Source organism: Coregonus clupeaformis, chromosome 12, assembly GCF_020615455.1.
Source record: "Coregonus clupeaformis isolate EN_2021a chromosome 12, ASM2061545v1, whole genome shotgun sequence".
NCBI classification, from domain to species: Eukaryota; Metazoa; Chordata; class Actinopteri; order Salmoniformes; family Salmonidae; genus Coregonus; species Coregonus clupeaformis.
The window spans coordinates 34315649-34331420 of NC_059203.1; the positions used below are offsets into that span (position 1 = coordinate 34315649).

Consider the following 15772-nt stretch of genomic DNA (forward strand, 5'->3'; position numbering starts at 1 on the left):
GCATTCCAGGTGACTACCTCATGAAGCTGGTTGAGAGAATGCCAAGATTGTGCAAAGCTGTCATCAAGGCAAAGGGTGGTTATTTGGAGAATTTCAAATATAAAATACATTTTGATTGGTTTAATACTTTTTTTGGATACTACATGATTCCATTTGTCTTATTTCATAGTTTTGATGTCTTCACTATTATTCTACAATGTAAAAAATAGTACAAATAAAGAAAAACCCTTGAATGAGTAGGTGTGTCCAAACTTTTGACTGGTAGTGTATGTCGCACAGCTGAGTCAAGTTTGGAGATTAATGGATTCGGTTCAGTCGTCTTGATGAGCCCTTCCCAGCTACCTAGTTTATATGCTGGGCTTGCTAGCTGGCAACAACAGCATCATGGCACTAGTTAAAACTTGTTTTTAAAAAAGTGTTTATTTTGATGGGAGAGGGAGAAATAACTTGTAGTATTGGTCACTATCTGGATGTCACCGTGACATGCCAATTAGCTAACGTAACAAGCCGGTGTGAATGACCAATGCAACGGTGTTGTATCGAGGTGTTTTCCGACATGAGTTGCATCCCACTGGGCAGCAGTTGCTTCAAACCGGGAAGCTGTACGCTATCACATGTCGCAGGAGGTAGCTAACATGGCCAATTTCTTCCATCCCACTTGATTTTATTTAGAGTAGGATAGCAGCCTACATGAAAAAGAACTTGTAATATTGGTAGTAACCATCTGGATTACATTTACATTTACGTCATTTAGCAGACGCTCTTTTCCAGAGCGACTTACAAATTGGTACATTCACCCTATAGCCAGTGGGATAACCACTTTACAATTATTATTATTTATTATTATTTTTTTAGGGGGGTAGAAGGATTAGTTTATCCTATCCCAGGTATTCCTTAAAGAGGTGGGGTTCCAGATGTCTCCGGAAGGTGGTGAGTGACTCCGCTGTCCTGGCGTCGTGAGGGAGCTTGTTCCACCATTGGGGTGCCAGAGCAGCGAACAGTTTTGACTGGGCTGAGCGGGAACTATGCTTCCGCAGAGGAAGGGGAGCCAGCAGGCCAGAGGTGGATGAACGCAATGCCCTCGTTTGGGTGTAGGGACTGATCAGAGCCTGAAGGTACGGAGGTGCCGTTCCCCTCACAGCTCCATAGGCAAGCACCATGGACTTGTAACAGATGCGAGCTTCAACTGGAAGCCAGTGGAGTGTGCGGAGGAGCGGGGTGACGTGAGAGAACTTGGGAAGGTTGAACACCAGACGGGCTGCGGCATTCTGGATGAGTTGTAGGGGTTTAATAGCACAGGCAGGGAGCCCAGCCAACAGCGAGTTGCAGTAATCCAGACGGGAGATGACAAGTGCCTGGATTAGGACCTGTGCCGCTTCCTGTGTAAGGCAGGGTCGTACTCTCCGAATGTTGTAGAGCACGAACCTGCAGGATCGGTCACCGCCTTGATGTTAGCGGAGAACGACAGGGTGTTGTCCAGGGTCACGCCAAGGCTCTTCGCACTCTGGGAGGAGGACACAACGGAGTTGTCAACCGTGATGGCGAGATCATGGAACGGGCAGTCCTTCCCCGGGAGGAAGAGCAGCTCCGTCTTGCCAAGGTTCAGCTTGAGGTGGTGATCCGTCATCCATACTGATATGTCTGCCAGACATGCAGAGATGCGATTCGCCACCTGGTTATCAGAAGGGGGAAAGGAGAAGTTAGTTGTGTGTCGTCAGCGTAGCAATGATAGGAGAGGCCATGTGAGGATATGACAGAGCCAAGTGACTTGGTGTATAGCGAGAATAGGAGAGGGCCTAGAACTGAGTCCTGGGGGACACCAGTGGTGAGAGCATGTGGAGCGGAGACAGCTTCTCGCCAAGCCACTTGGTAGGAGCGACCGGTCAGGTAGGACGCAATCCAAGAGTGAGCCGCGCCGGAGATGCCCAGCTCGGAGAGGGTGGAGAGGAGGATCTGATGGTTCACAGTATCAAAGGCAGCAGACAGGTCTAGAAGGACAAGAGCAGAGGAGAGAGAGTTAGCTTTAGCAGTGCGGAGAGCCTCCGCGACACAGAGAAGAGCAGTCTCAGTTGAATGACCAGTCCTGAAACCTGACTGGTTTGGATCAAGAAGGTCATTCTGAGAGAGATAGCAAGAGAGTTGGCTAAAGACGGCACGCTCAATAGTTTTGGAAAGAAAAGAAAGAAGGGATACTGGTCTGTAGTTGTTGACATCAGAGGGATCAAGTGTTGGTTTTTTGAGAAGGGGTGCAACTCTCGCTCTCTTGAAGACGGAAGGGACATAGCCAGCGGTCAAGGATGAGTTGATCAGCGAGGTGAGGTAGGGGAGAAGGTCACCGGAGATGGTCTGGAGAAGAGAGGAGGGGATGGGGTCAAGCGGGCAGGTTGTTGGGCGGCCTGTAGTCACAAGTCGCAAGATTTTGTCTGGAGAGAGGGGAGAAAGAAGTCAAAGCATAGGGTAGGGCAGTGTGAGCAGGACCAGCAGTGTCATTAGACTTAACAAACGAGGATCGGATGTCGTCAACCTTCTTTTCAAAGTGGTTGACGAAGTCATCCACAGAGAGGGAGGAGGGGGTGGGGGGAGGAGGATTCAGCAGGGAGGAGAATGTGGCAAAGAGCTTCCTAGGGTTAGAGGCAGATGCTTGGAATTTAGAGTGGTAGAAAGTGGCCTTAGCAGCAGAAACAGATGAAGAAAATGTAGAGAGGAGGGAGTGAAAAGATGCCAGGTCCACAGGGAGTCTAGTTTTCTTCCATTTCCGCTCAGCTGCCCGGAGCTCTGTTCTGTGAGCTCGCAATGAGTCATCAAGCCACGGAGCTGGAGGGGAGGACCGAGCCGGCCGGGAGGATAGGGGACACAGAGAGTCAAAGGATGCAGAAAGGGAGGAGAGGAGGGTTGAGGAGGCAGAATCAGGAGATTGGAGGGAGAAGGATTGAGCAGAGGGAAGAGATGATAAGATGGAAGAGGAGAGAGTAGTGGGAGAGAGAGAGCGAAGGTTGCGGCGGCGCATTACCATCTGTGTAGGGGCAGAGTGAGTAGTGTTGGAGGAGAGCGAGAGAGAAAAGGATACAAAGTAGTGGTCGGAGACATGGAGGGGAGTTGCAGTGAGATTAGTAGAAGAGCAGCATCTAGTAAAGATGAGGTCAAGCGTATTGCCTGCCTTGTGAGTAGGGGGGGACGGTGAGAGGGTGAGGTCAAAAGAGAAGAGGAGTGGAAAGAAGGAGGCAGAGAGAAATGAGTCAAATGTAGACGTAGGGAGGTTGAAATCCCCCAAAACTGTGAGGGGTGAGCCATCCTCAGGAAAGGAACTTATCAAGGCGTCAAGCTCATTGATGAACTCTCCAAGGGAACCTGGAGGGCGATAGATGACAAGGATATTAAGCTTAAATGGGCTAGTGACTGTGACAGCATGGAATTCAAATGAGGAGATAGACAGTTGGGTTAGGGGAAAAATTGAGAATGTCCACTTGGGAGAGATGAGGATTCCTGTGCCACCACCCCTCTGACCAGATGCTCTTGGGGTATGCGAGAACACATGGTCACCGTGATACAATGGGGAGAGTTTGCGCTGCAAGCCGGCAACAAAACAATACAGGGAACAGTGTCCTTCGCTCCCACAGTACTTCTTCTTCGGTGAGGTTTAACGGCGGTTAGCATCCAATTTATGTTGCATTACCGCCACCAACTAGACTGGGATATAAATCCATTATACTTTGTAAAATTGAAGAATTTCAAAGGAAATAAAAATAGTCATTAAAACCCACCACCCTATTCCACTATTTAACCCTATCTGGCCCTACCCCAGGCCAACGGACAGCACCATTCAACACGCCCTGTAACTCTTCTGAAGTCAAATCTCGTAACTCCAAATACTTCTCTGCCGCTGCCACCACAACATCTATTTTCTGTGACTTAAATTCCATCTCTGCTGTACAGTTGATAACCATAGCTATAAATGCTAAAAATTCAACCTTACTGAAGCATGTATCACTCATTGATCAATCCCTCTGTGCTGGCACAGATCTACTACTCGCGGGGATCCTCTCAGGATCCCTCACCCTTGATCCATCTTCCTCTACTTTTTTCACTGCCTCAGCATATGACACCTGCCTCTCTCGCACCGGACACTTCTGATCCCTTCCTAATTGACCTGGCCCAGGTATCCTGGATGGATATAGATCTCATTCCGTCAGTAGAGGATGCCTGGTTGTTCTTTAAAAGTAATTTCCTCTCAATCTTAAATAAACATGCCCCATTCAAAAAATACAGAACTAAGAACAGATATAGCCCCTAGTTCTCCTCAGACTTGACTGCCCTTGACCAGCACAAAAACATCCTGTGGCGTACTGCATTAGCATCAAATAGCCCCCGCGATATGCAACTTTTAAGGGAAGTTAGGAACCAATATACACAAGCACTTAGGAAAGCAAAGGCTAACTTTTTCAAACAGAAATTTGCATCCTGTAGCACTAACTCCAAAAAGTTTTGGGACACTGTAAAGTCCATGGAAAATAAGAGCACTTCCTCCCAGCTGCCCACTAAACTGAGGCTAGGAAACACTATCACCACCGATAAATCTACAATAATCGAGAATTTCAACAAGCATTTTGCTACGGCTGGCCATGCTTTCCACCTGGCTCCCACTACCCCGGCCACCAGCTCTGCACCCTCCGCTGCAACTTGCCCATGCCCCCCCCGCTTCTCCTTCACACAAATCCAGACAGCTGATGTTCTGAAAGAGCTTCAAAATCTGGACCCCTACAAATCATCTGGGCTAGACAATCTGGACCCTTTCTTTCTAAAACTAGCCGCCGAAATTGTCGCAACCCCTATTACTAGCCTGTTCAACCTCTCTTTCGTAACGTCTGAGATCCCCAGAGATTGGAAAGCTGCCGCGGTCATCCCCCTCTTCAAAGGGGGTGACACTCTAGATCCAAACTGTTACAGACCCATATCCATCCTGCCCTGCCTTTCAAAAGTTTTTGAAAGCCAAGTTAACAAACAGATCACCGACCATTTCGAATCCCACCGTACCTTCTCCGCTATGCAATCCGGTTTCCGAGCTGGTCATGGGTGCACTTCAGCCACGTTCAAGGTCCTAAACGATATTATAACCGCGATCGATAATAGACAGTACTGTGCAGCCGTTTTCATTGACCAGTGTCCTTCATCGACTCTGTCAACCACCGCATTCTTATTGGCAGACTAAATAGCCTTGGTTTCTCAAATGACTGCCTCGCCTGGTTCACCAACTACTTCTCTGATAGAGTTCAATGTGTCAAATCGGAGGGCCTGTTGTCTGGACCTATGGCAGTCTCTATGGGGGTGCCACAGGGTTCAATTCTTGGGCCGACTCTTTTCTCTGTGTATATCAATGACGTCGCTCTTGCTGCTGGTGACTCTCAGATCCACCTCTACGCAGACGACACCATTTTGTATACATCTGGCCCTTCATTGGACACTGTGTTAACAAACCTCCAAACGAGCTTCAATGCCATACAACACTCCTTCAGTAGCCTCCAACTGCTCTTAAACACTAGTAAAACTAAATGCATGCTCTTCAACCGAACGCTGCTTGCACCCGCCCACCCGACTAGAATCACTACTCTCGACGGGTCTGACCTAGAGTATGTGGACAACTACAAATACCTAGGTGTCTGGTTAGACTGTAAACTCTCCTTCCAGACTCACATTAAGAATCTCCAATCCAAAGTTAAATCTAGAATCGGTTTCCTATTTCGCAACAAAGCCTCCTTCACTCATGCTGCCAAACATGCCCTCGTAAAACTGACTATCCTACCGATCCTTGACTTCGGCGATGTCATTTACAAAATAGCCTCCAACACTCTACTCAGCAAATTGGATGTAGTCTATCACAGTGCCATCCGTTTTGTCTCCAAAGCCCCATATACTACCCACCACTGTGACCTGTACGCTCTTGTTGGCTGGTCCTCACTACATATTCGTCGCCAAACCCACTGGCTCCAGGCCATCTATAAATCACTGCTAGGCAAATCCCCGCCTTATCTTAGCTCATTGGTCACCATAGCAACACCCACCCGTAGTATGCGCTCCAGCAGGTATATCTCACTGGTCATCCCCAAAGCCAACACCTCCTTTGGCCGCCATTCCTTCCAGTTCTCTGCTGCCAATGACTGGAACAAATTGCAAAAATCTCTGAAGCTGGAGACACTTATCTCCCTCACTAACTTTAAGCATCAGTTGTCAGAGCACCTTACCGATCACTGCACCTGTACACAGCCCATCTGAAATTAGCCCGCCCAACTACCTCATCCCTATATTGTTATTTATTTTGCTCATTTGTACCCCAGTATCTCTATTTGCACATCATCTCTTGCACATCTAATTATTTTGCACTATAGCCTATTTATTGCCTTACATCCATAACTTGCTACATTTGCACACACTGTATATATTTTTATTTCTGTTGTATTTTTGACTTTGTTTTGTTTTACCCCATATGTAACTCTGTGTTGTTGTTTTCATCGCACTGCTTTAATTTATCTTGGCCAGGTCGCAGTTGTAAATGAGAACTTGTTCTCAACTGGCTTACCTGGTTAAATAAAGGTGAAATAAAAATGAAATAAATAACAAACAAAAAAAAAAATACCCAGTATCATGTCCACCCCTACAATTAACACACACCACTTCTTTCCCCAATACTACACATTCCTTTGTCTCATGCCCTTCTGCACACTTCTCACACATAGGAACCTCCCTCCTACACACTGCTGCCACATGTCAATAAGCTTGACACCTGTAACAACGTAATGATTTGGCACAAAAGCTCGTACTGGATAACTGAAATATCCTAACATCACTTTGTCGGGCAAAGACTCAACATCAAAACTCAAAACAGACAACGACTCTTCTGTCTCACCACTCACACCACCCTGCCTACGTTACTTCAAATGACGAGCATCACAAATACTGGGAATCTTCTCCTTCAGCTGGTCCATCTTCACATTTACCGCTACCCCAGTAATCACTCCTTTCAATGGGGCCCTGTTCCTAAGAGCAAAGCAAGAAAACGATCTTGCCCCCAGTTGCGTGACATGGAGTGCCTGCTCCATCTGGTTGGAAGAAACACACAAATATCACAAGCTCACTACGGGTTACCTTCACTGACTCAACTGCACCCAACTCCTTTTCCACCCACCCTGAAACCACAAATGGATCCGCCAAAAGGCAAGGATCTACTTTCTCCAAAAATGTCACTCCTACTGGACCAGATTCTTCTTTCTCATGTCCATCGATGCAAGGCTCAGGCACCGAGCTCTTCACCACACCTTCCCCTTCACTTAGCTTACCCTCACTCACTTCCATTTCACCTCCAGCACTCAACCTGGCGTACTGCTCACTCTGTTTGTACTTGCCACCAGTCTTATTCGCCCCCCCATCTCCCTTTCTATCGCTATCTTCATCAAATTCAACCTCAACCTCTGCTTTCCTCATTCTCTTCAACGCCTTCTTCCTCTTTTTCCTCTTCCATTCCTCACAGCTGAAACAGAAGACTGTCTCATGCAGCAGTAACTCCCCACACTCATAACAGAAGTTCCTGTGGTTCCCGCTTGTCTCTGTAGCCTTTTTACACTCGACCGTCCCCACAAAATCCATGCTCCTCTGCTCCCGCAGTAAGGAGAGGGAAGTACCTAGATAGTGTCGCCAAAATCAGGCCAGTGTGACAGCTAAAGCACATTTATTGTAGGCAAGTTATTTTTACCGAAATCTCTGATTTCCAATTTCAGTGTGTTCAAGACAACTGGGAACTCTGAAAAAAACAAGCTCCGACTGGGAAAAATCATTTTGAACAAACATCCAACTCGGAATTCCAAGTCGGAAACTCAGGCATCTTTCTAGAGCTCCGACCTGAATATCACAGACGTCATGATTTTACCTCGTTTTTTCCCCAGAGTTCCCAGTTGTCTTGAAAGCACCATTTGAGTCGTGCGTGGCCACCCGCAGGTTAGCGTTTTTCGTCATAAATCTATTTATGGAGGCAGCTCTGCAGAGTGGTCACTAGCCGGCACAGCCACAAAGTAATAAAATCTGATTTTAAACCTAACCTTGACCTTAACCACACTGCTAACCCTAATGCCTAACCCTAACCTTAAATTAAGACCAAAAAGCTATGTCATAAATTTGTACAATATAGCCAAATTTGACTTTGCAGCTGGCCTATCTAAGGGGAAATCACTCAGTTCTGCCTCCAGGACAAGACTCATGAAAATAAACGTCAACCTGCTGACCACTCAGTCCTGGGTGAACAGGCAGTACAGGAGGGGACTAAGCACACACCCCTGTGCTTCATAACAACATAAGCCTACTGGTAAAATGTAAATGTAAATGTAATCTGGTCTAAGGAAAATATGTAACCAAAAAAGGTTGAGACAGCTGCTCTTCCATGGTTACTGGTTTGGCCAGTATGCCTCTAATATTATTTACTATGAGGGGCTCATCATGTTGAATATGGCTAGTCTTTTATGAAACCCTACAGTGAAAATGAATTGTTTTCACTATAAATTATTGTAAGAGAATATGTATTGTGTCAGTGAAAAGCAATGGAAAAAATCATAGAATTTAAAGTAATACCTGTCAGTAGTAAATAAATGTCAACGATAAAAACGTTGTAAGTGTCAGCAGCATACATTTCCACTAATTCCAAGTGGACATTATGATACCGTATTGTTCTATGATGTAGTAGTGGACAGACCACAGCTGATTCGATCCATACATTTCACTTCTCCAAAGAAAGAGTTCTACAATGACAAACTAACATTCATACACTGAGGGAGTGAAGTCTCTGAGGAGGGCTGAAATTACATATGGTTATTAGAGAGGAAAGAAAAAGTCAGACCAATCAGACTTCAAAAACTAGAACAAGCCCTTGTGGGAGTCCCTCCCTTGAATTTGTGCTAGGTAGAGTATCTATATGCTCGGACATAAGACTGACTCAGAGAGACGATGGTGGAGGGTTGGTAAAGATGGCGGCGCTCTCCGAGGATGGGAGGTATGGACTGAATTGTGGCGGACAGAATACAGACCGAGTCACTGTATTGCACGTAAAATTGACAGAGACAGCTTTCAGAGCGATAGAGAGGTACCAAACATCTAAGGTAAGTTGAATACATGTCTTATAGCTTACCTTATACGACTACCGATGCTATCAAAACTGGTGAACAAACTGCCACGCACAGTCAGCTTGAGCTAACGTTATTCAAGTTACCTAGCTAGTTAAGTTACTAACTGTCAAACCGAGAATGCATATGCCATGAAGTGAGTTAACAATTTGTGGATTACAAGTAAAAGTTTGAGAGAAATGCCTGAAATTGGATTTGTGTAGTCGATGTACTGTAGTTAGCTAAATTAGGCAATGTAGCTAACGTTAGCTAAATTAGCTGGCTAACCAAATGTAATTTCGCCCACAACAAAAAAGTAACGTTATCCCCAGCAAGTCCACTTTTTTCTACTCAAGCCAGGCGAAATAGATGACTGACTATTTGGATGACAATTTCGTGACATCTTTACTTAACTTTTAGCTAACTTACCGTATGTTCCGAAACCAGCTTCAGTATTTTGGCGTTTGGAGATGTTAGGAAATCAGTTTAACAAGTTTAGCTAGCTAGCTAACGTTAGTTAGCCCCCAACTAGCTAAGGTAACTATCGTAATCCTTGATCGTGACTCCGTTCCATTACGTTTTCTGTACGGGGGAGTTTTGTAAAGAGCCCAGATACTCGGTCTGAACATTAACACGCATCGGTTGTGGAAGCATGATAAGGACCGTAACTTTAATATCAGCGAGAAACGATTTTCAAAAAACAAAACGTTAAATGAATACACACCATTATAGGGTTAGTGTTCCCACACGGCCATATCTCCATGTTACAGCGCGTGTTTACGGAAGAAGAGGGACCACCTGTGCTAATTAGCTATCTAGCGTGCGCTAAACACCTGTGTGTAATGGAAGGCGGCCAGAAACGCGTTGTCACTGAAAAGTACAGTAAGTGTGTATTTTGAATTTGTGAAATTATTTTGATGTGATATGAAAGTAAAGGCCTTTATGTTTCTAGAACCAAATCGCAATTGATAATCGATTCACGTTTAGATTGAGTTTTTGGCTGTTTTGTCTACCTGTAAATAACATATAAAAGGTCCTTGGACCTTAAAGGTGCAATATGCGGAAATCGCGCCGCCATTTCCTGGTTGCTAACATTACAATAGTTTGCCTAATGTCAGTTTGTGACAAAAGAAGCTGTCATTGTGTAGAGAATAATTGTACCATCTAAACTGCTGTGAAATATATTTTCCATAACAGAAAATATTGTTGAAGTAAAAGATGCAAAAACAAATTAAGAACAGCTAGCTTGCTAGGTAATGCTAACTTGCTGGCAAGCTAGCTAGCTATACTAACACAGTTTTAGTAGATACATTTAAGTGACAGTAGCTAACTTATTTTGTAATTTAAGTGTGATGTTCCTTTTACCTTGAAAGTAGTCAGGGGTACTGTTGTCAACAGTTGATATTAGTTTACTTAGCTAGCCACTGTCACCAGCTGCTACCATTAGTAGGTCAAACCTGTTTTCAACATTTCTAAATGTATAGTTTACATATTCGCACACCACCATGTCTACCAATTATTTTTTTATTTTTTTGATATACATTTACATTTTAGTCATTTAGCAGACGCTCTTATCCAGAGCGACTTACAGTTAGTGAGTGCATACATTTTTCATAGTGCCCCCCCGTGGGAAACGAACCCACAACCCTGGTGTTGTAATTACCAACTGAGCTACACGGGTCATCAGAGTCCACTACATTAGTGTGTCTGTGCCAATATATATGTGTGTGTGGTGTGTGTGCATGCATTCGTGCATACTTTGGGTGTCTGTGTGCTATCTGTTTCTTAGGCTAAACGTCCTTCTAAGCTACTGGGTCAATATGTACGTCAAGGACAAGGTAGATATTTAAAAGGATAGATTTTGTCTTTGTTTTGAATATCAATATGAATCTCAAAGTAGTTATTTTGACTTTTAGAATTTCTATCAAAAATATCAAATACCCCCACCAACGAATAAGGCTTTTGAATGTTTTGATAAAAATGTATATTTGTATATCTGAAGACAGTAGATTAACATGATTTACAAAACAAACATTTAAACAACTATGTTTATTCGTATAGAAATGTTCATGTTTTACTTACATAGCTTTGTAGTAACATTGTTAAAAATAAAGAATAACACTATTAGCATCATCACTAAGTTTCTCTCAGATGAATGAGCAGAGTAGATTTCATTTCAATGTTATTGTGTGACATGTTCATTGATATACTCTGTGTGTGTGCGTGTTGCAGACCTACTATTTGAAATAATTTCAAATACTTTAACTGGGCTTGACGGAGCTTGCCTGTTGCAATTTAACCAGAAGAATTGTCCCACACTCCAAACCCCTCCCATCTGGCAGTCCAGGCAGGCCTAAAGCAAACCAATAAAAGTGTTTGAAAGATTTCAAATAGTATTTGAACCCAGGTCTGGTGTGCTGTGTGTGAAATTAATTTTCCGCATTAAAGATAGCGGAAGGAATCTACAGACAGACTGTCTCAAAGTCCTCTCCACCACCGTCTCCCTATTCATGTACTGTGGGAGGAAGCGTCATTGAGAAACAACAGGGCCCAATCCCAGATGGACACTAGACACGTCCTATACACTTGTGGAGATCTGAGAGGACCTGACTGGTAGAAGCAATATGGTGAAACTTCCACCTAGCCTATCAGAGGGCAAATGGAGCTATTACCAGATTGATTGCACCTGTCAAATCTTCTCAGATCCCCACAAGTGCAGAGGGTCTAGGGGTCCATTTGGGATTGGGCCAACAACATCCACTAGTCCTAGTGCAGAGAATTTATACAAACCAGCTGTGTATTCTGTTCATACCCAGTACATCATAATACAAACCAGCTGTGTATTCTGTTCATACCCAGTACATCATAATACAAATCAGCTGTGTATTCTGTTCATACCCAGTACATCATAATACAAACCAGCTTTGTATTCTGTTCATACCCAGTACATCATAATACAAAACCAGCTGTGTATTCTGTTTATACCCAGTACATCATAATACAAACCAGCTGTGTATTCTGTTCATACCCAGTACATCATAATACAAACCAGCTGTGTATTCTGTTCATACCCAGTACATCATAATACAAAACCAGCTGTGTATTCTGTTCATACCCAGTACATCATTATAGTTAAGGTATTCAGGCTACATGTGTAGCTAGCTATGTTAGCACGTTTTATGAAATGATCTCACCCAAAAATCACCTTTTTATACAAAAATTATTTCAAATTCACTCCATTGTTACTTCCTATTATCTGCATCAAAATGTTGGTTTTATTCCAAACTATTTTTGGAATAGCAATACACCTTATTATAACATGCTGTTTTGGCTACAGACCTATCCAGTTGCTCTACACTCTGAGTTTGTCAGTGTACGTTATGTTCATGATTAAATTATGTTCATGACTAAACTCTTGACTTAAATGTGAATGTTACATTAGCTAGCTCCCCAGGCAAGAAATGTTATTACCAACTTTGCCAATCTTTATAGTAAGCATATAGCCTAGGCTACTTGACTGTGTTGCAGGTTGACTGCGATTTGTTATGAAGTGATAGGCCTATTGAACATTGATTGGGTATTTGCGGTTTTCTTCAAAATACTAGTCGCTGTGCACGACTTGAGTACTGGTGTTTTCACTCCTTTTACTTCTAATCTGGTGCTGTTCTCTCTTAAAGCTACAGTAAAAGTTCAGGACCGCATGATCACTTTTAAACTAGTGCTTTTCAAGGGGATCCTGGACGGGAGAGCGGTTTAATTTGCACACTGTTTAATCTAATATAACTGAAAGGCTATTTTATTGTAAAAAAAACAAAAAAACATTACAGATTCACACGTTAGACCTACAAGATATTCACAGAAAAGGGTTAACAGCAAAAAATATTAACATTGTTTAGCACATTGAGGCTACCATTATTTCCTCCCTGTATTGGCCAATACATTTCCTCTGTCCTGATGGACAGTAGTGTTGGTATGTGATGTGGATTTGGTCTCATTCCACGCCTTTGCATACCATGCTTTTCTCAGTGGCAAACACAGAATCATGACTCAGGAAAAATAAATAGTTGTCACAGTTTCGCAGATTCCTATCACGTCAGCCTCTGGTGATTGTGGGCCCTTACGGGCGCTGTTACCAAACCAACCTGTAGGTACGAAGTAAATCTAACGTGTTAATCCCATGGCCGTACAACCTGTATTATCTGGAAGCACCTCAACAGAGATGCGCTAAATGGGCCTGTGATCAACGGAGGCCAGGAGCCCTGGGAAGTTCAATGGACTGTCAACACTTACATAATTCCAGCAACAAGCTAGTCAGACTCTGTAGCATAATCTCAGAATGTTCAGGCCAGGGCCCAGTAAAATCATTTTTAAAAATCCCAATCAAAATTATTTGGTTTGAAATTGAGAAGCTGGGCCTAAAGGATTTAATTCAGGCACAGTTAGGACTTAGAAAGTTTGTTGAATCAAGAAGTTAAGACCTTGTCCAGTTAAGTAGCCTATGTTTGAAAGTGGTCAATGGTCAGAGGTGAAATTGCCCTCGGGTCACTGTTTTGCCTGCTAAATGCAGATTGCCTCTGGTGTTGGAAAGGGTGTCAGGAGGTGATATGGGAAGGAACACTGCCTTGGCCAATAGGAGCTTAGAACAAGCTGACAACAAGCCAATCGAAGTTGGAAAGTGAAGGGGATAGCGTCACTGTATATGACTGGTACAGGACACAAAAGGAAATGATAAGGTGAGCAGATACTTACGTGTTTGTGTTGCCTATTCTTATATCTGTATGGGTTCTGACCATGCTGCAAAGCAAATAGCAGTAATGGGGATAATGAAACATCTCTACTAAACTCTACTCCAAGTCCTAGTAGTTAGCCTAGGCCTAAATTCTGATGACCCAACAACCTTATTACCTGTATGCTGCAATGACCAGCCTACCATCTCTTGCTGACTGAGCAGCCAAAACTGCCTGCTTTTCGTTTCTTTCTCTCTCTCTGATTTGTGTGCAGGCTGAACTATCCGCTGGAGTGGGAAAGCTGGCTAGCCCTGGCTCTGTGTGGTGGCATGAAATGTGATCAGGAGTGTGCGTGGACTGGATGGTCTGCGAGTGTGTGTTGGGGGATGGGTGAAATGCTGTGGCTGGTTCTACAAACTTCTGTAGAGGAAACTGCCGAATTCAGCATTCAGGCCAAATGCGAGAGAACATCATTTAGGCTACTCCACATCTCCATTGAACTTTGCTCATCATGGGCCAATAGATTGTAGCTAGTTGGTTTGGTGAAGTTGAATACATATTTTTTTAGTGTAACCTATCACTCACTTATTGTTTAAGGACTGATATCAATAAGAAAATTGTGATACTAATTAAAAACATTAGGCCTTAGGGAATCTCAATTTACAGGTTTCCTCACGTTGGTTCCTAAATGCCTGAGTGATTGAGAAGATTTGGGAGTATGGTAACGCATAATCTCGGAAACCCAGAACTAAAGTCTTGTGTAATTGTGTCAGATGCTCGATTAAGTTCTGGGGGCAGATGTGTTAGCGTAGCTCCTCGTTCTAGTATATTTTCTAACTCTTGAGTTTTCCATTATGTGTCAATGGGACATTCATTTTTGAGATTTGATGTTGGAGCTCAGAAAATGCTTTGAGGCCTCTAAGCCCTGCCCAGGAAACAAACAAAATTTCAATATGGCCTACCACTGTGCATTTTTTTGTGTTGCACGGTATACCGAAACTTCTGTACTTTTTAAGATACTAGAACATGACAAACGGTTTGGTACTATAATTTGTATTACTTTCGGTACTTCTATCAAATGTGTTTCGCGTTGTCTGCTGATTTGAGAGAGGATCAAGTCTATCAGTGCAGCCGATTTCCCCTTATAGTGTGAGTGTTCTGTTCCTGCTCCTAGGGCTGTGATGTTCATGGAGTTTTGAACATCACAGTGCAGCCGATTTCCCCTTATAGTGTGAGTGTTCTGTTCCTGCTCCTAGGGCTGTGATGTTCATGGAGTTTTGAACATCACAGTGCAGCCGATTTCCCCTTATAGTGTGAGTGTTCTGTTCCTGCTCCTAGGGCTGTGATGTTCATGGAGTTTTGAATGATGGAAAATGGCCAGCCAAATGACCGCGGTTTCTGTAATAACTGCTCGACTAGCAAAAAATAGTTTTTCTTTATTTTTTAGATGCACATTTGATCCTTTCCTCCTCTCCTGACTGCATGTGCTGCTAAATAAATAGAATGAATAGAACGGGCGTCCCCATTCAAGTCAATGACTGGCGGCCATTGCGAGTGTAGCCATAGGAGCAAAGCAGGAAGTAAAAGTAGGAAGTGTACCCATCAATATGTCAGTTGAATCAACAAATCACAGCACATTACACAAAATACATTCATTGCATGAGCAACATCCGTTAACATCATTTGAAAGAACATTCTACATTATCATGGAAATTATTGCATCACAATACAAGGCAGCCATTGCGAGTGTACCCATGAGTTTACCAGTCAAATTGCCAGGGTTAGAGGTTCCAAGTCCGTATTATTCATTCTATTTCTATGTGTGCTGCTGCATTGTGGGGGGCGTTGCCTAGTGTGGCAACAGAAGACTCGTTTGCTACAACACCTTGCTTGTTTCAGCAAGAAGCA

At 43.6% G+C, this 15772-nt stretch overlaps 1 protein-coding gene across 2 annotated transcripts in view; it reads left to right on the top strand.

Annotated features, from left to right (window-relative positions):
• The first annotated feature begins 8870 nt into the window (after positions 1-8870).
• Positions 8871-15772, top strand: part of ell2 (elongation factor for RNA polymerase II 2) — a 35672-nt gene continuing 28770 nt past the window's right edge. Inside the window, exon 1 of one of the 2 annotated variants that reach the window (XM_041892121.2) lies at positions 8871-9134. In XM_041892121.2, coding sequence (XP_041748055.1) covers positions 9003-9134 — 132 coding nt within the window. In that variant the 5' untranslated portion in view covers positions 8871-9002. Of the gene's footprint in view, positions 9135-9971; positions 10020-15772 lie in introns of those variants that run through there. The other variant, XM_041892122.2, reaches the window with a different exon arrangement.